Source organism: Euprymna scolopes, chromosome 37 (genome assembly GCF_053919585.1).
Source record: "Euprymna scolopes isolate OS-2025 chromosome 37, ASM5391958v1, whole genome shotgun sequence".
Lineage (NCBI taxonomy): Eukaryota > Metazoa > Mollusca > Cephalopoda > Sepiida > Sepiolidae > Euprymna > Euprymna scolopes.
The window spans coordinates 5,060,404-5,081,752 of record NC_136518.1 but is presented as its reverse complement, the minus strand read 5'-3'; the positions used below and the strand labels follow the sequence as shown (position 1 = coordinate 5,081,752).

Sequence of the window (21,349 nt, the reverse complement as noted above, 5' to 3'; positions counted from 1 at the left end):
TACATTGATGGAAAGAGAAAATAAGCATTCCAATGATGTAAATTTATTTTTCTTTTATGCATTCAATATTTTTATGCGCTTTTTTTTTTATTATTTTACTTCAGTTGAAGTTCTCAGAAATCAAGGGGCCCACAACCTGGGGCTAACACTTGAACTCTATATGAGATACATAGATATTCGAATGTTCCATTAAAGTTCTTTATCTCTCAAGCACTGAGTTAGTAAAGAAATTGAGAACATAATTTTCCTCTCCCCAATTAACCGTTTTTATACGTTGTAGTATATCTTTCATGTTGGTCTTACTGGATTCCAGGACAAGAATTTATCTAGTCTGGTGGAGTATCCAGCTTCGTGCTATTACTTGAGGTAATATCACTTGGAGAAGGTGCACCATTCCTCGGAAAAGCTGTTGGGTAACCGTGGTGAGGAGATCTTATTTGGGCTGCGAATGCTATGTTATTTTGAATATTTGATCATGATATGGAAAAAGTATCCTCATGCCAGATTGTTCTGACAAACCCCTGTACAGAGAGACCTTAGACACTTGAGGATAGTATCTAGTAGGCATTCAAGTTTGGGTACATATGTGCGGGGTTAAATTTAATTGGATATAGCTGAAATTTTACAGGCTATATAAGCATAGAAGTCCATCTCTAATGGATTTTTATTTTTATTTTTACGACCATAGGAAGCAAAGTTACGACCAAGCAAAGTTGATGAAGAATATTTCAAAATTTATAAGATAAATTTGCATATATCATCCATTTTCATATAGATAATAGTTTCAGAATTATTTTAATGTATAATATGTAAATATTTGAGAATTATTAATTGTGCAGAAATTTCTTTAAAATGTTATCTTTTATAGAAATTCAAATCCGTTTAACAGAAAAACTGCTCGTTAAGCACTAATGCGCTGAGCTTACTAAAGTATTCTCTTAAAAATAGAAAACTGTTTTTCTGCTTTCGTCTTACTAGACTAGTCATTTTTCATTCTGAGTTCGTCAATTTAAAAAAATTATTTTCAAGTTTTTCAAATTTGGTTTCCAAAAAATACTATTTTGTTGTTTTTAACGCTTTTAGTACATGTGTACTAAAAGCGTTAAAAAACAACAAAATGTACTAAGTACATGTGTTTAACTTGTACTTAAGGTACAATTGTGTTTTTTAGTTTAAAATATATATATATATATATATATATATATATATATATAAAACAAATAAAAGGTGCTTGTGCACTTATGTTACCCTGCTGAAATAACAACTTTATTATTTAAAAACCCATTCTTATGAGGAAGAGTGTTTGTTGTTAACTATTTTGCAATTTCACCTTCTTTTTTTTTTACCCCAAACAAGGCACATTGCCACTTTGGTGTAGGGGGCTACTATCAGGGGAAACATCTGCTGGGGTACTATGTAGGAATTAGGGCAGCGAGATGTTGGTTCACGTTGCACTTGAACTTATGCATGTCAGTACAGTTGGGGAAGCAGTGCCCTGGAATGGAATTCCAAAGTCTAGCAGTTCTGGGGAAGAAACTACTGGAGTAGAAAGATCTTTTACATCTAGGGATCTCTACAGTGTGGGGGTGGGATTTTGCAGCTTGTCGGGTCTGTCGAGGGTGTTCACGTCGTGGGGGCACAAGTGCTTGCAGTTCTTCAGAGCATTCGCCATTATAATACTTGTAGAACAGGCAGAGGGATGCAACGTTTCGACGATGGGACAGAGGCTGAAGCTTAGATGCCAGTTTAGGGCCTATCTGATTTGTACTTTCACCTAACAATTAAATAAAAAAGATGAAACTTTTTTTTTACATGGAGTTCACCACTTGAATTTATTTTTTACTCAAGACCATTTTTTCGAATCTGTAAAACAAACCCGTTTTCTTTTTTCAACTGAGGATATCTAAATAATAATAATAATTAGGCGGTTCGATAAAAAATTTAATTGTGATCCATTTTGTAAATTTTTACCTTGTTTCCACCGTAACATTTTTCTTTAAAATGACTGTCTTTTAAGGTTTTCGCGTAAGCTGAAAACGAATATCGCATTTAAATTTTCCACAAATAAGTAGCTTTCTGGATATTAAGCAATGTCATTTCTTATGTTATTGCTGGTGGCCATCTTGGTATGCGCGTTTGTGCATAGTTTCTTGGGGTTGCGTTTGCGTTTCTTGGGGTTGCGTGCTTGCGCGTACCATGATGCCCACCAGTGATAGCATAAGAAATGACATTGCTTAATATCCGGAAAAATACTTATTTGCAGAAATTTAAACGTGATATTCGTTTTCAGCATACCCTAAAACCTTAAGAAGTAATCATTTTAAATGTTAAGGTGGAAACAAGGTAAAAAATTACCGTTTTATTTTTTTGTTTACATAGTTGAATTTTCAGTAAAACAACAATAGAAATGACGAAAATTACCATCAACTGGTGAATATATAGTTGTTGCTTATCAGGATTCCTGGTATCGTGGTACTGTGAAAATTACATCGAGGATTCATGTAGAGTATGATTTATGGTTGCATCTCAGAAAATAGGGATATATTTTGGGCCAGATAGAGAGGATTTACAAAATTGAAAATTGGCCTGGTCCCAAAATGCATAAAATGTCCACGGAAAAGCCTAAATTTTGGCAGTTAAAATTCTCATAACTTTTGAACTACTGATGGTATTTGCATAATTTAAACGGTTTTAAGCATCTTTTACATAGCTCTTTTCATGCAAGTTGATAAAATAACAATTATCTAAAAAGAAAGAATCAACTTTTAATGCTACAACAATAGACAGTTTGGGTGAAGAGAGTTGTTAAAAAAAAAATTGGTGGTAGGCAGGCAGGCTCGAATCCCTAACGTGAAGGAGTTCTTAGCCGATGTCGCCATCGCACGATGGAAAGTTGAGAGCATTGAAATAAGTGTAGTCAGTCCAATGGTGACAATGACTTGCTAAAATGTCGGCGACAAAAGTGACCCCTCCTTGTACAAAATTTCCCAGGAATGAATGTTTTTTGCCAATTTTTCGATATTTGTTGTCTGAAGGATTGAGTTTGAAAACAATACCGATTTCGTGAGGAACCATTGTGTATGTGGAAAGTTTTTGCAGGGCATACAGGCATACACATACACATTTTGCCCTTTATATATTAGACTAGCGGGGGTTTCCCGGCGTTGCCCGGGTGTTTGTAGGGGTATGTTGTGAAAAAAGAAAAGCAGGCTCGAACCCAAAGCCTTGAGGTGAAGTCGGAAAAGAAAAGGTGACATGTTACCGCTACGCTAAGAGGGCAGAGGAAGTGAGAATCGTTCAAATTAAAAGATTAAAAAACGAACGTCTGCTTTTCTAGTTCAAACATCACGCCATAGAAAAATGAAATCATGCAGAGCCAGTTAAGCTTTACGCTTCCTGCGTATTTGTTTGTCTCCCCAAGATGTTGGGGAAAACCGGCTCCCCGTGAAAAGGGGAGCCCACACTTGGCTAGATTTGATTCTAGATTTGATAGTTTGTAAAAAAGAATATAAAAATTGTTGTTTCGATTTTTTGATTTTTTTTTTTTTTCAAATTTCAGGATGAATTTCATTCAAGATTACGATTTGTCCGTCGAGGTCTGGTTGCTATGGCAAATGCTGGTCTTAATGACAATGGAAGCCAATTCTTCTTCACAATGGCTTCAACGCCGGAACTTATAAACAAACACACCATTTTTGGAAAAGTTAGTCAAACCTTTAATTTTATATTTTTTGTTTTCATTATCTTTTTTTTTTTTATTCATGTAATTCAGCGAAATGTTGATACACTTATAAACCTTACATCTTCTGATTTTATATTGTTACATGATGAGGACTGTGTTTGAATAAAAATGTTTGAGTGACACCTAAGGGTTAGAGGTGACCCCCAAGTAGAAGTCTCGAAACTGTCAATTTTGGTCAGGGGATTTTATGTCATTTTGGCTAGCAAGACTTACAAGCAAAAAAGATGTTTGGATGCTGTTTCAAAGTATTGGGGTTAGGGTGGGGGTGTTTTTTTTTAACCACTTATCAAGGCCTAGAGGCCACTCGAAGATAAGGGTTAATAAGTGTACAGTGGTCAATGGGACAATGACATAGTAATTGTTAGTAGTGGAAAATTGGTAAATTAGATGATTTAAGGGAAACGGCTTATCAAGAACTTGTTTACATTGGACTTGAAGACGACCATATTATAGTCAGACGGAAATCAGGCAAATGGAAGAGAGTTCCACAGTTGAGTGACACCTAAGGGTTAGAGGTGACCCCCAGGTAGAAGTCTTGAAACTGTCAATTTTGGTCGGGACACAGTGCCACTTTGAAGTAGGGGGCTACTATCGGGGTCATAAGTTGCAGGGGTATTATGAAGGGAGATGAGTAGCAAGATGTCTGTTCACATTACACTTGAACTTCTGCATGTCAGTACAGTTTGGAAAGCAGGAATCCGGAAGGGAGTCTCAAAGTCTTGCAGTTCTGGGGAAGAAACTGTAGTAGGAGGCTTTCTTACATCTAGGGATCTCTACTGTGAAGGGGTGGGATTTAGCTGCTTGTCAGGTTTGTCGGGGGGTATTCACGTCGAGGGGGTACAAGTGCTTGTAGTTCGTCAGAGCATTCACCATTAAAGTATTTGTAGAACAGGCAGGGGGTTGCAACATTTTGTCGATGAGATAGAGGCTGAAGCCTAGATGACAGTTCGAGACCTATCAGGTTGGCGACTCTCTTTTGAACCCTGTCCAGAAGTGAGAGACAAGCAGCAGATGCACATGCCCAAATGTGACAATAGTATGCCACACATAGGCGAATGGTGGCCTTATGGAGGTACAGGACACTTTCAGGCGTAAGTAGTTTTCTAGCACGGTAAAGAGAGCCCACCTTCTTTGCAGCAGCCTTGGCAATGCTCTCAATGCTTGCTCACATAACATTGTCTTGAATATGAAACTATGGGCTGTCATTAATAGACTGCCTCTCTTGCTGATCATAATTAAAACAAACAAAATAGTCAAATACAAATTTTTTTCAGTGAAAAAATTTTATTAAAATTCATTGAAATAATTTTAAAATGAAAATTAAATATCAAATTAGTTGATTACTGAAAAACTTATGAATAATTAATTGTAATCCATTGTTTGTGTGTATTTTATTTTTTTACTAATGGGTCACAACTTATAAAAGCTAAAAGCCAATCGAGGATAAAGGTTAATGAGATATTTTCAGTTGAATGATGAGTAATGTTAGGAAATGATCGAAAATGATGAAATAATTTCATGAAAAACACTCGTCTATCTGAAACCACTATCAATAATTTCCCCCACTCTTTATCTGTGCCTAAACCTAAACGTAAATTCCATGGACAAAGCTTCTTTTTTAGAACTGCATGCCTGTGGAACTCTGTTCCATTTTCGTGTTTTTCAACTGACTACAATATGGTCGTCTTCAAGTTCAATGTAAACAAGTTCTCGATAAGCCATCTCTTTAAGTAATCCAATTTACTAAATTTCCACTTTTAACGATTACTACAATATTGTCCCTTTGACTACCTTACACTCATTAACCATAATCCTCGAGTGGTCTCTGGGCCTTGATATTATTCTCAAATTCTGTTGTCTTCAATACTCAGTTTGGGTACAAAATGTGCCTAATATCGTTAATCATGTGCCTAAATCAAAACGTAGATTCCGTGAACAAAGCTTCTTTCTTAGAAGTGCACGCCTGTGGAACTCTCTTCCGTTTGCCTGTTTCCCACTTGACTACAACTTGGATGTCTTCAAGTCCAATGTAAACAAATTCCTGATGAACCGCCGCCTTAAGTAAGACACTTTATCAGATCTCCATTACTAGCGATTACTACGATATTATCCCATTGATTACTGTACACGCAATAACCCTTATCCCCGAGTGGGTTCCGGACCTTGATAGGTGGTGACTTCCTTGTAAGAAAAAAAAAATCATACTTTAACATGTTATCCTATTCTTAAGCTAACATATAAATTATGTCTAAACCATACATTAACTCCTCTCTCTCTCTCTCTGTGTCTCTCTCTCTCTCTCTCTCTCTCTCTCTCTCTCAAACCAATCCTGTTGCCAATTTAGTTGCTTCCACTGCATGAATTCCTACTTATCTCTTCTTCCATTAACGATGAAAATGAAAAGCATAGCAATGTCCTTTTTAATCAATTTGAGGAGTGTAACTTTTCAGTCGATATATAACCTGTATATAAATATATGACCTGTATATAAATATATGACCTGTATATAAATATATAACCTGTATATAAATATATAACCTGTATATAAATATATGACCTGTATATAAATATATAACCTGTATATAAATATATAACCTGTATATAAATATATAACCTGTATATAAATATGTGACCTGTATATAAATATATGACCTGTATATAAATATATGACCTGTATATAAATATATAACCTGTATATAAATATATAACCTATATATAAATATATAACCTATATATAAATATATAACCTATATATAAATATATGACCTGTATATAAATATATGACCTGTATATAAATATATAACCTGTATATAAATATATGACCTGTATATAAATATATAACCTGTATATAAATATATGACCTGTATATAAATATATAACCTGTATATAAATATATAACCTGTATATAAATATATAACCTGTATATAAATATATAACCTGTATATAAGTATATAACCTGTATATAAGTATATAACCTGTATATAAATATATGACCTGTATATAAATATATGACCTGTATATAAATATATGACCTGTATATAAATATATGACCTGTATATAAATATATGACCTGTATATAAATATATGACCTGTATATAACCTATATGACCTGTATATAACCTATATGACCTGTATATAAATATATGACCTGTATATAAATATATAACCTATATATAACCTATATAACCTGTATATAAATATATAACCTGTATATAAATATATAACCATATAACCTATATATAAATATATAACCATATAACCTATATATAAATATATAAATGATCAAAATTTGATTATATGTGATAAAATTATTGATTGAATTTTTCTTCAACATCTTTTTTGATTTGTATGCTGTTATTTTTAATAAAATTCAAACTGCATCTTTTCTATATCAACTTTTATTATTGAAAGAAATTGAACAGATTGTATTAACCATCTTTCTTAACTTATTTTTTATAGGTTGGTGGTAACACAATATACAACATGCTTAAACTGCAAGAAGTTGATGTTGGACCAAATGACAGACCATATTATCCTGTCAAAATCCTTTCTACAGAAGTAAGTATTTATTGCTGTCAACCAGCCTTGCAGAATTGGAATATATAAAGTCCGACTTCAACACATTGCAAAAATTCCGACCATAACTTCTTAAATTCCCAAAATTCTGATTTAGAATCTGACCTTAATTCTTTGAATTTAAAAAGTTCATACCTTGACTTCTCAATTCCCAGGATTCCCAAAATTCCGACCTTGACTCTTAGTTCCCAATTTTTGGACTTTGATTTTAATTTCTTAAAATTGTCCATTGATATTTTTAAGATTAAAAAATCTGACTGACTATTTTTACAAGTCCAATTCACACTCTTTCCAAAACCACTGACTCCGAACCCTGATAAAACACACCCTTTACCCATCAGTGCTTGCATAGTACATGATTAGAGATAGAAACAGAGATCTCATTGCCAAGAGCTATACTCACAAGTCCGACTACAACTTCAAATCCTTCTCCAATTCTGCAACCCTGCTGTCAACTTTAGGTTGTTTTTTGTAAATTTAAAAAAAATTTTTTTTTAAATTTAAAAAAATTTTTTTTTTAATTTAGTTGGATTTCATTATTTGGTATCCAACTTTGTTTTTACTTTTCTTTTTTTTTTGGTGGAGGGCGCTTACTTATGGCTAGCCTGTGACCATTTTAATTTAGTTGAGGGATTTCATTTGGGACCCATTCATATCATTATGAATTGTTAGCCCAAGAATTGTAGTTAGAGCTTGTGGGCATCGTATGTTGTGACAAGATACAGAAGAACAAAGATTCCCCTCTGCCGTTCTAAGACTTCAAGACGGTATTGGACAAATCCATTTTCTTATCCACACTATGTAACAACTTTTGCATTGTGCATAAGAGAAGTTCGACTCCAAGGTTGGCGAAAATGCCATGGAGGCCAGCTGAAGATGTTGTTACAAACCATCAGAGCTAACAGCAAACGTAGCCCTAACCCTAACCCTAACCCTAACCCTAACAGCAAACGTAGCCCCGTTTCATAAAGTTTACGGCTGCCCATCACCTTCTTGACAGCAGACGGCAAATAGCAAAAACAACTTAGCTTATTTACAAATAAATTTAAATGGATCGGCAATTAAGATGTGTTCAGTTGTTCTGACTCTTTCTCTTTCTCTTCATTATCTGCCTTTTGTTTACATTTAATTAATTGGAATTCGATTGTTCTATTGTTTTGCGTTTTATGCAATTTGAATTCAGGTTAAAATCTAGGGTGTCCGATTGTTTCCGTTTTTAGGTTATTTTCCAGGACACCAACTATTTGATTGCAATGTGGGTTGATGTCATTACTCAGCAATCGCTCGGACCTCTGGCATTGCATACTGTTTTTTGTCGAAGCGCATTTGTGTTTTCTGAGGTGCTGGCTGTGCAAGGGCTTCTGAAGAGAGCTACGTCGCTCACATCTCTGTTGCTGGTCTTTACTTTGCTTACAAACTGCATCGATTTGTAAATGTTCAAACGGTTTCGGCAAATATTGATCCGTTATATTTTTTCCGCATGATTTTAACGAAACGGATATGCTTTTGACACGCGTCCATGACATGTGTAGCTTTCTTTGCGTCTCACACCGTCAAGATCTCCAAGAGAGTGATGTCACTTTTTAAGTCAGGAATGCATGAGTTTACTCACTATAGCAATTCAACAATTTAATCTGCAATCAACGATAAAAATAGGAAACCATGAGATATATATTCCTGGATCGGAGATTTTTCAGTGTTGCCCATCACTTATTCAACATCATCATGTAATCAACTTGGCAGAATGCCATTTTATTTGGTTGCCAAGCCTTTGTTCGTGGCAACCCCTTTCCAATCATATATGTGGCTCACCAGATGTTGTCTCATTGAAAGCGGTTGTCAGTTCGCGTTACCTTTCTGATATCCCTACAATAACACACATTCTATGAAACTTGCGATTTTTACCATATTATTAACAGTTGGACTTGCCGATTTAAAACATGGTGTTAGCGTTATGCTGTCTGGAACTCTGGTTCTTTGTAAAAGCACTTATGGTCTGTCACTCATGTTTATTTGCATTATATTTTGATTTTTTTTTTTTTTTTTTTTTTTTTTGTAAGCTGACACAAAACTGGTGCAAAATTGTGCAGGGAATTAATTTTAATCGTCCTGAAACGAGTATTCTTCTTTTGCATACACACGTACAAATTATTTTGTTATTATATATCGGGTTGTTGCATAAGTTCCCGCCGTTTCATAAAAAATATTTAGGTTTTTGTACAGTTTAATCAAGACATTAAAAAATGAAAATATCGAAAAAAGGTTATATTGTACGCATCCGTTATGGACTGAAGATCTCTGAAAAAAAATTCCATTTAATTTGATCGAGTAGTTTTTTTTTTTTTTTTTTTTTTTTCAGCGGAAAAATATGTTATGAGAGCGCGTTGAAGTCAGCCATTGTGAAATTTGCTGAACATGCCATGGAGAGATAACTCAGTTTAAAGCGCCGACACTCCCTCCCCATCTTTAATTCTAGGTTTTCTTCCTAAAAATCGAACCTTTTGCTCGGTATCATAACAATTTGTTTTTTCGCTGTAAAAAAAAAAAAACTACTTGATGAAATTAGATGAAATTTTTTTTCGGAGAACTTCGTTCCATAACAGATACGTGCAATATAACGTTTTTCGATATTTTCATTTTTTAATGTCTTGACTAAACTGTACAAGTGCCAATTTTTGTTCTAAAACATTTTGATATTTGTCAAAGGGTTATATATCATTATATATCATCAATACACGGCACAATCACGTTGACACACCGGTTCTCGTCAGATCACCAAACTTAAGCAACGTTGAGCCTGTGTAGTACCAGATGCGTGACCATTTGGGAAGGCTAGGCTCTGTATGTGCTCTCCGCTTATCTCAGCATTGTTTCCAGTCGGCTTGAACCTCCACTTGCCACTGGTATTCAACAATATCAATTAAGTAGAGATGGGGTTAGAGATTGTGCAACTCTTGCCACAAAAATTTCACACGCAGCCACCCATTCGTGGGTATCCATACTCTGTCAAGAGTGAAGGAAGACTTCTTCATATATCATTAGAAAGCACGTATTCTGTTCTACAAGATAATCGTCATCGTGTTTTGCTCATATAATTTTTTCTCGTTTTTCAGAACCGCCAAATGGATTGTCAAGTAGATAAAAAAAATCACTTTTTTGAAACCTTTTTCTTTTCATCTTTTATCGATGTCAAAACCGAGTCAAGTGACCAAGGATATTTGTGCCATATATGGAGAAAACGCTATAGCTAAGTTGCAGTTAAATGGGCTGGTAAACAGCAAAACAAAATAAAATAAATACAATAATCAAAAGTTCAGCTAGAATTCGTCACTGTCAACTTTCTCAACTTCCAACACGTGTTCTGCCAACCACCTCTGCCAGCAGGCATTTTATTAGAAAACTGACCCCATTCCATTTGCATACGTGTGCAGTGGAAGATGAGATCTTGTGAGATTCCACGAGACTACACCTTATAAATCCATGGCTGCCATCTTTAATTTCTCTCTCTCTCAGATCCCATCCGAAGGTAAGTTGTATGACCGCACAGTGCACACACACACACACACGGGCGTTTTCTTCTTTAATTATTACCTTCAACTCTATAGCCGTATATGGAGAAAACGCGATAGCTGAGAGAACTGTTTGAGGTTGGTTTGACCCCAATGATGCTCCTCATTTCAGAAGACCAATCAAGATAGACGAAGACCAACTTAGGATTCTTTTGAAAAAAGATGGCCATCAGACATGTAGAGAATTGGGTGAAAAGATGTGTGATTTTGTGACAATTTCACGCCACCTTCAGACGATGGGATTCACACAATAACTTGGAGTTTGGCTGCCACACAAATTTACTTTTGTTGTTAAAATTCTTTGATTTTCTTTAAAAAAAAAAAAAAAAAAAAAAAATGTCGAGAACTTATGTAGCAACCTAATATTAACTTTTAACCAAATATACAAGCAAGAACTGTGGTCTGTTGGCATGTCCAAAAAATATTAAGTTTTTCAAGAAAATAAGACAAATATGTTTTTTGTAACATTTTATCTTAATGTTCAGCAAAACAGGTCCACAAAACAAAAAAAAATTCACTTTTATTAAATAAAGTATAAAAAATTTGGGTAAAAAATATATATTGAAATCCTCATCCATCTCTCATATAACAATTGATATCCTTCTTTTTTTTTTTGTGTGATCAAGTAGTTTTAACTAAGAAAATCAAATTTCCTCCTCCTCTTGTTTCCCCCCTAGCCACCCACCCTTCTTCGCCCAGCCCATTCCTCACTCTGGATATACACAAACACCTAGCTTATGTCAACATAAGGGAAATAACTCAGTGAACATTAAAAATCTTGTTCTTTGCCTTTGGGCTAAGATCACAGTGTAGTATCTGTTCTGATGCTGCTGCACTTCACCTTTTCTGTCCTTGGTCAGTGGAGGAGAAATCCTTCATGAGTGAGACAATTTTTTTTTTTTTTTTTTTCCTATCAAGAGTGCCCCTTTTTTGGGAGCTGGATTTCCCCCCACATTAAAAAACCGACCTTGTGTCCAACTCTGCCCTCGTGGGGAGGCAAGTTAATAGGAACATTAAATGATACAAACGTTCGTTTGACCTCCAGAGAATTATATTTTTTCTAAATCTTAGATATTATTTTTCTAGAGTTATTGGAGTTTGTTGCGGGCTATTTGACCCCCTGAGAATGATTTTTGTTTTCTAAATTTTAGATCTTATTTTTCTTACATTATAGGGGTTTATTCATTTATTTTTCGCGGACTATTATCCTCATCTTTCTTGGTTGTTGTTTCGTGACGTTTCGGCCAAGTATTCCTCTGGCCTTCGTCAGATGGTAACCGTGATGCGATAGAAACTCCGAATCTCTTAACTGCATTCTCAGCAATTACTGCCTTCCATAGTTGTTGTCATCTCACCACGTTTTGGCCAATTAAGCCTCTGGCCGGCTTTGGGTAGGATTGAAACCGCTATCTTCAGACAATTCTCACCTGGAACCGTAGTAATTCAACGTCTTTATCTACTGTACCACGGGTCGTGAAGCAACAACTAAGAAAGATGGGGATAATAGTCCGCAGTAAATAAATTAATAAATAATACTCTTCTCAATAATGAATTCCAATCAAAGAATATATTATAGGGGTTTGTTGAGTATTTTTCAAGTTTTAGTGAGACATACATACAGACGTTAGACCATTGCCCCACCGCGAGATGCTAACGGAAACACCTTTGAATTTATTTAATTAGTTGGATTTAGCAGGTGAGGTCAAGTTTTGACTGCGGGATAGTATTCATTTACTGCTGAACGCTTTTTTTTTCCCCCCGAAGATGTTATAGGAAAAAGACTAACCCACATGCGGTGAGCGACAAATATTGAATATTTATCTTCCCGAAATCGAGCAAATTAAATAGACAGGCGAGCTTTGTTGTTAACTGTGAGATATTACGATTTGTATGTGATATAAAAAGTTTTAAAAAGTTGTGAAGCGACCGACCGCTTCTCTGAAAAAAGCCTTTTGTAGACATACAGAAAAAGCGAACAAACATACATACGTTTTCGCTTTTATATATATAGATGATTTTTTAATCTGTTCATAAAAAATCATAACTTGGAATCTGAGCAATGATTGTGCAACATTTTTTTTTCAGGTCTTATCAAACCCCTACGATGATATCATCCCTCGACAGTTGAAACGTGGAAAAAAGGATAAAGTGGACGACAAGAAAAGCAAAAGCCAATCAAAAGCTACAAAGTAAGTCTACCAGGTAAATGTTGAGGTCGCTGGCCTAAACAATTTCTTCAGAAATTTGAATGAACCTAGTATATAGGCGCTGAATATATATGACGGCATGCTCCAGTAGTAATACCTCCTATTTTTATTCCGATTCCGCTTAAATGGATTAAAGGGGATTGCAAATTGCATTGTTATGATGACTGAAGTTTATGTATTCATAACCTGAAATTTGCATCACTCTGTTGCAGATATTGACTGTGTGAGACTCAAAGAATGCAACCCCTGTCATGGACATGTGTCAGAAGCAGAGATGCGTCATTGTAAGTAAGCCCCAAATTCACTTTCTACCTCTCTGATGCGTATTTACGTTAAATCGGATAGAAAATTGTTGATATATCATTGAACAGATAAATCAAATCGGAGTGAATACATTGCAATCTACGTTGCAATCTGAGAGATTTGATCGTTGCAAGAAAGTACTCATCAAATTCGAACTCGATTAGGATGTAATTACAGAAAATATTCACTGTCTTCTATGTAGAAAAATAAATTCCGGAGGAGAAAAGGTCGCTCGTTTTAATGGGACCAGTTCCATCTTCATAGCTTCAAAGTGTAACGTACAGACTAATTAAGAAAAGAACAAGTAGAATATTCTATACAAGATGCCTTCAATAAGTTTCCAGACACACATGAAGCTCTAGTCCCCTTCGAAGTAATCTCCTCCAGCTGTGACACACTTGTTGTACCGTTCCAATTACCTCTAGAAGTCCTCTTGTATGAGCGTGTTAATGACTCTTGTCAAAGACTCTTCTAGCTCCTCAGTTGTCTTATAACGACAGCCTCTAAGGTTTTCCTTGAGCTTAGGAAATAACCAAAAGTCACAGGGAACAAGGTCTGGACAATAGGGAGGGTGAGGAACTGTCTTGATGTCCATCTTAATCAAATAGTTTGTGACAAGGATGGAATTGTGGACTGATGCATTCGCACAAATCTTTTGCATCTTCAGTTCCTTGCAAATAAATGTATGTACAGTTCCCACACTGACATCAAACTGTACACTTACGATGATCCTTATCCATGAAATTCTGTAAACAAAATTGTGAAATTCTGAAACAAACTGTACACACGATGATCCTTATCCACGAAATTCTTTATTTGGCCAATCAACTCTGGTGTTCTGACTTCCTTACTCCTCCCACTCATCACAGACTCCCTGCCTTCCTTGAATCTCTTATGCTACTTAAAAACTGATGTTTGATTCATGCAAGATGGTCCAAAAGCAGTCTGAAGCATTCCATACATTTATGTGGCATTTTTTCCAAGTTTAAAACAGAATTTTATTGCATATCGTTCTTCTAAATTGTCCTCACATCCAGATTGCATTTTTTAAAATTCACCATCTGTGACAATCAAGCTTTAGTAAGGTGTATTCCAATTCCTGCTGTAACTGTTTATTTGAATCTGAAATCATAAAACTTGTCCAGTCATCCCATAAGACGTATAGCAATATTATACTGAATTTTAAGAGTCTACAACAATTTTAAATGTCTGTACAAAAAAAGTCTGGAAACTTATTGAAGGCACCAAAGAATTGCTTTCTGATGTGATGAAAGTGCTTGCTTCATCTCGGGTAACATCAAGTCAATTTCCTTTTTACATAATACACTACTTCCAATTCCAGTTAAGATGCCATTTTGCAAAAACCTCAATTATTGTAGCATATTTATATTTTCAAATGTGTGTATGTTTTTTTTGTTTTTTTTTCTGCTTACATGCATAATACTAAGTAGATTTTAATTTAAAATAGTTCATCATGTAATAATATTTAAAAAACAAAACAAAACAAAAACAACTACATAAAACTATACATCTATACAGAATTTTTTAGCACATTCTGTTCAGGCCAATGATCTAAACATTTATCGCCTACCAGTATCCTATACCTCTATAAGGCCACCATTCGCCCATGTATGGAGTACTGTTGTCACATTTGGGCTGGTGCATCTGCTGCTTGTCTCTCGCTCCTGGACAGGGTTCAAAAGAGAGTCGCCAACCTGATAGGTCCTGAACTGTCATCTAGGCTTCAGCCTCTGTCCCATCGACGAAATGTTGCATCCCTCTGCCTGTTCTACAAATACTTTAATGGTGAATGCTCTGACGAACGGCAAACACTTGTACCTCCCCGACATAACTACCCCCGACAAACCCGACAAGCTACTAAGTCTCATCCCTTTACAGTAGAGATCCCTAGGTGCAAGAAATCCTTTTACTCTAATAGTTTCTTCCCCAGAACTGCGGGTCTTTGGAACTCCCTTCCGGGATTCTGCTTTCCCAACTGCACTGATATGCAGAAGTTCAAGTGTAATGTTAACAAACATCTTTCTACTCATCTCCCTTCATAATGACCCCACTAATTAAGTCCCTGATAGTAGCCCCCTGCTTCAAAGTGGCACTGTGCCTTGTTTGGGGTGAAAATTGAATAAAAAAAAAAAAATAAATAAATGAAACTGTACCTATCTGGTATTGTATGGGATGCAGTGGAACCATTTTAGTTAATAATAATAGTTTTTATTTGTTTGTTAAACAACTATTATGATATTCTACTGATTTTTTATTTTTAGGTGACTATTTAAAGATAATCAATTTTTTTTTTTTTTTTTAAATACTGCTGAGATGTAAAGGATTACTGTGAATTAGGAATCATACCTACAGGGGCATTCTTAGTGGAGAGTTGTGCTGCGAAATATTTGTTCACATTACATTTAAATTTCTGCATGTTGGTATAGCTTGGGTAAAGCAGTTAGCAGAGAGAGGTTTTCTTTTTATGGAAATTGACCCAGACATAACATCAAACCATTTGATGTAAAGAGTAAAAAAAAAAAAAAAAAAAGCACTACTTCAAGGTCAATATAAGGTGATGTGAGATGAATAGATTCTGACTCAGAAAACAGCAATTCTTTCCTCTTTATAAGAAACATTGCTTACAGAGTGTGAGGACTAAACGATAAAATAAGAGGGGGAAAAAAATCCCAAGTCACACTTTTTACTCTCCAAAGTAATTTTTAAAATAAATTGTAGTGAAGTAAATTATTATATATTGCTAATAACATGGTAACACTATAAGAAATGAAAATTGGCTAGTCAAAAGTAATTTTTTTTTCTTTTTTTTTTTTTTTAACACAGGAGTCACCACTTATCAAGGCCCGGAAGCCACTCGAGGTTAAAGATTATTGAGTGTACAGTAGTCAGTGGGACAATATCGTAGTAATCGTTAGTAGTGGAAATTTGGTAAATTGGATTACTTAAGGGGAATGGCTTATCAAGAACTTGTTTATGTTGGACTTAAAGACGACTAAGTTGTAGTTACCTGGAAAGCAGGCAAGCGGAAGAGAGTTCCACAGGTGTCCAGTTCTAAGAAAGAAGCTTTCTTCATGGAATCTACGTTTAGGTTTCGGCACAGATAAGGAGTGGGGGAAATTATTGACAGTGGTTTCAGCTAGACGAGTGTTTCTCGTGAAAGTTTGGCGAGTGGGAATCATAGATTGGAGTTCAGACAAGCACTTGCCATGGAAATAACGATAAAGTAGAGACATGTTCGCAACGTCTCTTCTGTGGGAAAGAGTTTGCAGGGAAGAGAAAAGGGCATTCCCCACTAGCTACGAAGTCTATTTTGAACTCTGTCAAGGTAGGATAAGCTGCTTCTAACAGCTTCTACCCAGATGTTATAACAGTACTCCATCCATCAACGGACGAGGTAATCTTGTCAGCATCGGACAAAGCCAAACTCTTTGCCAAGAACTTTGCAGCTAATTTTACCCCTGTGATCAGGCCTGCGAACCGCCGTATTTCCTCCTGTGTCTGAAAACACACTATGCAGCATACAAATATCTGTGTGGGATGTTGCCAAGCCAAGGAAAAATCTTGATTTCAGTAAAGCAACTGGCCTTGATGGCATTCCAATTATCATGCTGAAAAAGTTTCAACCAGAACTAACTTGCATACTTACAAAGCTGTTTAAGCGCAAATGCTTCCAAACACCCTGGAAAACCTCATCAGTATGCTTCGTATTTAAAAATTTACGTGATCGGTCATCTCCCTTGTAGTACAGATCAGTCAGTCTCCTGTGCGTCATGAGTAAGTTGCTGGAATCTGTGTTAGAGAAGTAGTCAACCACCTCAACAAAAATAATCTATTCAGTGACATGCAATATGGTTTCCATTCTGCTGGATCTACAGCAGATATGCTTACAGTTATATCTCATAGGATTAGCGAATCTCTTGACGGAGGCTTACTTTCTAGGGCAATTGCTCTTGACATATCAAGACCTTTGGCTTAAATGTTTACTTCACAAGATCTCCAGCTTTGGTATAGCTGGAAATGTCTTCTCAATATTAAATCATTTTTCTCTGATAGATTCATAAGAGTAGTAGTTGACAGGTTAAAATCAGAAGCTCACAGTATTAATGCTGGAGTCCCTCAGGGGTTTATCCTGGGCCCAGCTCTTTTCCTGATCTATATTAATGATCTTTCAAATCACATCCTAAGATTATTCGTAGACATATATGCTGACAATACTACCATCTATGGCAACACACCAAAGACCATAAATGACCAGGTTCTCTTTGATTCTCTCTTCTCTGATCTTGAGCACATGGTGCAATGGGGAAAGAGGTGGCTGGTTATTTTTAATGCATTTAAAACCAAGCTTCTGCCTTAACATCATCAATCAGTTCTAACTCTCGTCTGGCACCAATTGAAACGAATGGCTCTCGTCTTGGGAAGGCTCCATGTTTTGACAAGCTTCTGGGTCTAACCTTTACTTCTGATCTGAAATGGAACACGTACATCACATCTGTTGCCAAGGTTGCTGGAAAAATGGTTGGACCATTCTATCATTCCAGAAGATATCTCACTGCTGATGCAATCCTCTATTTGTATAAGAGCCATGTACGTCCAAAGATAGAATACTGTTGCCACGTCTCAAATGGCCTATCCTACCTTGACAGAGTTCAAAATAGACTTTGTAGCTTAGTGGGGGATGCCCTTTTCTCTTTCCTGCAACCTTTTTTCCACATAAGAGACATAGCAAGTCTGTCTCTGCTCTATCGTTAGTTTCATGGCAAGTGCATGACTTTTATATAATAATGAAGATAAATGATTCGAGCATCCGAGCTCATCTGAGCACCAATCTATGCCCCCCTCCTGTTGCGAAACTTTTACGAAAAGCACTACTCTAGCTGAAACCACTATCAATAATTTCCCTCACTCTTTATCTGTGCCTAAACCTAAACGTGGATTCCATGAACAAAGTTTTTTTCCTAGAACTGCACACCTGTGGAATTTCTCTTAGGCACTTTTAACTTGTGTTATGGTGGCCAGTTCACAGTCTGTACCCAGAATTTTGTTCTGGATTTAAAAAAAAAAAGTATTTTTCTATTTTTAATTTTAGAAATTTCAGTTTGTTGTCGTTTGGCGAAGAAGCTGAAGAGGATGAAGTGGAAGTTGATATTGCTTCAAAGGTAATTAATTTCGTTTCATTTTTTATTTATTTATTTTATTTTTACACACTTTAAGCAGCATTTCTTAATCTTTTTGACATTTTTTTTGGGGGGGGTCGAAAGTGAAATGACGTGATTGTTTGGAATCCAAAATACCATATTTACCTCAAGAACGATATCTGTGTTATATTTTTCTTGTCTGTCTGTCTTTTCCACTTTTTCTCAAAAACTAATAGTCCGATCTGACTGAAATGTTGCATGGACCTTTGTTATAATAAGGTGCAGCTAACTAAGTATTACGGTATCTGTTCAAAACACAGTTAAGGATTAGTATCTAATGCAAAAATGAGCACAAATTTCATCAAATTTAACCAATTTAGTATAAAGCTATCATTCAAATTCAATGGTCTATAACTTTTGCCATTTAAAGTCTTGTGTGTGTGTATATATATATATATATATATATATATATATATATATATATATATATGCTTGCACAAATATTAAATTTTTCTTTATGGATGATTTAGAACTTCAAAGAACTCACCTTTAAGCCTGGAATGTACTGTGAGGTAATAGCCGGGTAGAAGCAGTTAATTATCTGTCTATCTATCTAGCAGAGATACAAAAGAGAATTTGAATTATGGCATATTTTAACAGGTGTCAGACTTTGTTGACTGGTCAGTTTGCACCGGAAGTATACAAGCGGGGGGCAGATGTGGTGTATCAGGTGCTCCGATTTGAGTTAACTGAGGTAAGTTTAGTGAAGTTGGATTATGAAAACCGAACAAGCAAGATTAGTTAAGGTCTCTCCACGAGGGAGTTGACGGTCTCAAATAGGAACCCACAAACCAAAGATCGTCGGTCAGTCCATATCTGCTGACAAGATGCCTTGGAGTGAATAAAATATATATAAAAACACAACATCGTCTTCGGCCCCTGTCTTGAAGCGTCTTTGTTACAGCAGGTTCTGAATTCTCCAGAAGTGGCCAGCAGCAGACAGGTATGTTGTCATGCGCCGTTAAGTAAATCTGAGGACAATAGTCTGTTAGATACGTACACAACATATATATATATATATATAAAAAGTGTGTGTGCGTCTGTTTGTGTACATTTCCCAACACGTTAACTCTGTCAATTTTCAGTCTACAGACTCAAAATTGGATATACAGGGTATTGAGATTTGGGAAAATCTTTGTAATCCATTTTCGGCCAGAAATTTGGCTTTTAAGGGGTCAAAATTCAACAATTTGACCGTTGATAACTCTACCAAACTCCCCTGCCAATTTTGGGTATAAACAATTGAAATTTTAGATATAGGTTCCTTGGACATGGATCTAACTTAACTTGATTTGAGCCCAAAACAATAAATGTTAAGGGGTCATAATAGAAATCAAACTTAAAAAGAATTTGACCTCTGCGGTCTCTACCAAATTACTCGGACAATTTCTGGTCTAAACATTTAAAATTTTACATAGAGAGTATTCAGAGATAGGGCAAGCTTTTTAATTGGTTTGGGTTGAAAATTTGAGCTACCAATATATAAATGTATGTATGTTTGCATGTCTGCCTAAAACTTTCGACAGAGGCGACGGATTTTCACAAGATCAGTATCGTTTTGAAGATCGACATTTCAGACGACAAATACCGAAAAATTGGCTAAAAACATTTTCTTTACCCTCAACTGGGCACTTTTCTACAGGGAGGGATCGCTTTTTTCAACGATATTTTTGAAAGTCATCCCCTCTTTTCGATTGTCTAGCCTTAATTTAAACCTACGTCACTTCCGGTTTGGCGGTGGCCGTAACAGCAAAGACGTCACGTCCCCCCCCTCCCAATTCTTTTCCTCCTTTGCGGTACGGGTTTCAAGCCTGCCTTCCTACTAACAATTTTTTTTTTTCTCAACACTCACCTCTAAACACCTGGGCAACACCGGGCTGAAATGCTAGTATATATATTATATATATATATATATATATATATACACGCACGCACACACACACAGCCTGTAAGATAATACACTGTTCATTAGTCTGTTATATATCGAACAACCTGCGTACATATATATGGCCCGTTAGTTAAGGATTTAGAGGAGGACAGCACAACAGTACCAGTCTTCATTATTTTGGATTTTACAACTGCTCCTGTATCTTTATTCATTCAACCATGGAATATCCTTTTCATGCAATCTTTTTTAGACTTAATATTAAGTTGCTCAATATCTTCAGTATAGCAGCTCTGTCCAAACCGAATTTCATGTCCACTCGGGTAACGCCGGGTATCCATGCTAGTACCAAATAAGCATCGGATATCAACTGGTAATTATATACTTATCTCCCTTTAAAGAAAAATATTTTGTTATATGGTCTGGAAGTGGGTGATCATTAGTCTTTTTAACTCACGCCGGTTATCCATGCTAGTATATATATAATATATATATAAAATTCAGAATAGTGAAATACAATAAATCTACTGGTGTGCAAATCCAGTGATTATCGGTCTTACAAAATATTATTGGATGTAATATTTTATATATAATATATATATATATTATAGTTTTTTACCTGTCGATTACCAAGAACTTCCATTACAGGATTTAGCATACATTTTCGATTTGAAGTTCAGTGCCCTTTTTTGCTGCATCAATATCCAATTTCCCTTATTCTATGCAGCTAAAATGATTTAAAAACTTTAAAAACATTTTATTCAATTTTATATTTTTATTACCTATAGTAAATCAGGTGCAAACCTTTTATAATATTTGCTCATATTTTTCTCCGAGGAGATGTATAA

The 21,349-nt window shown here is 35.6% G+C and overlaps 1 protein-coding gene and 1 non-coding gene across 2 annotated transcripts in view; both read left to right on the top strand.

Annotated features, from left to right (window-relative positions):
- Positions 1–21,349, top strand: part of LOC145261044 (spliceosome-associated protein CWC27 homolog) — a 38,911-nt gene that overhangs the window by 6,870 nt on the left and 10,692 nt on the right. Inside the window, exons 3-6 of the mRNA XM_080119192.1 lie at positions 3,560–3,703; positions 7,202–7,300; positions 12,973–13,076; positions 18,508–18,577. Of these exons, the coding sequence (XP_079975318.1) occupies positions 3,560–3,703; positions 7,202–7,300; positions 12,973–13,076; positions 18,508–18,577 (417 nt within the window). The remainder of the gene's footprint in view (positions 1–3,559; positions 3,704–7,201; positions 7,301–12,972; positions 13,077–18,507; positions 18,578–21,349) is intronic.
- LOC145261400 (U2 spliceosomal RNA) lies at positions 11,663–11,855 on the top strand. The gene has a single exon (XR_013864440.1). It is a non-coding gene; the product is annotated as a U2 spliceosomal RNA (small nuclear RNA).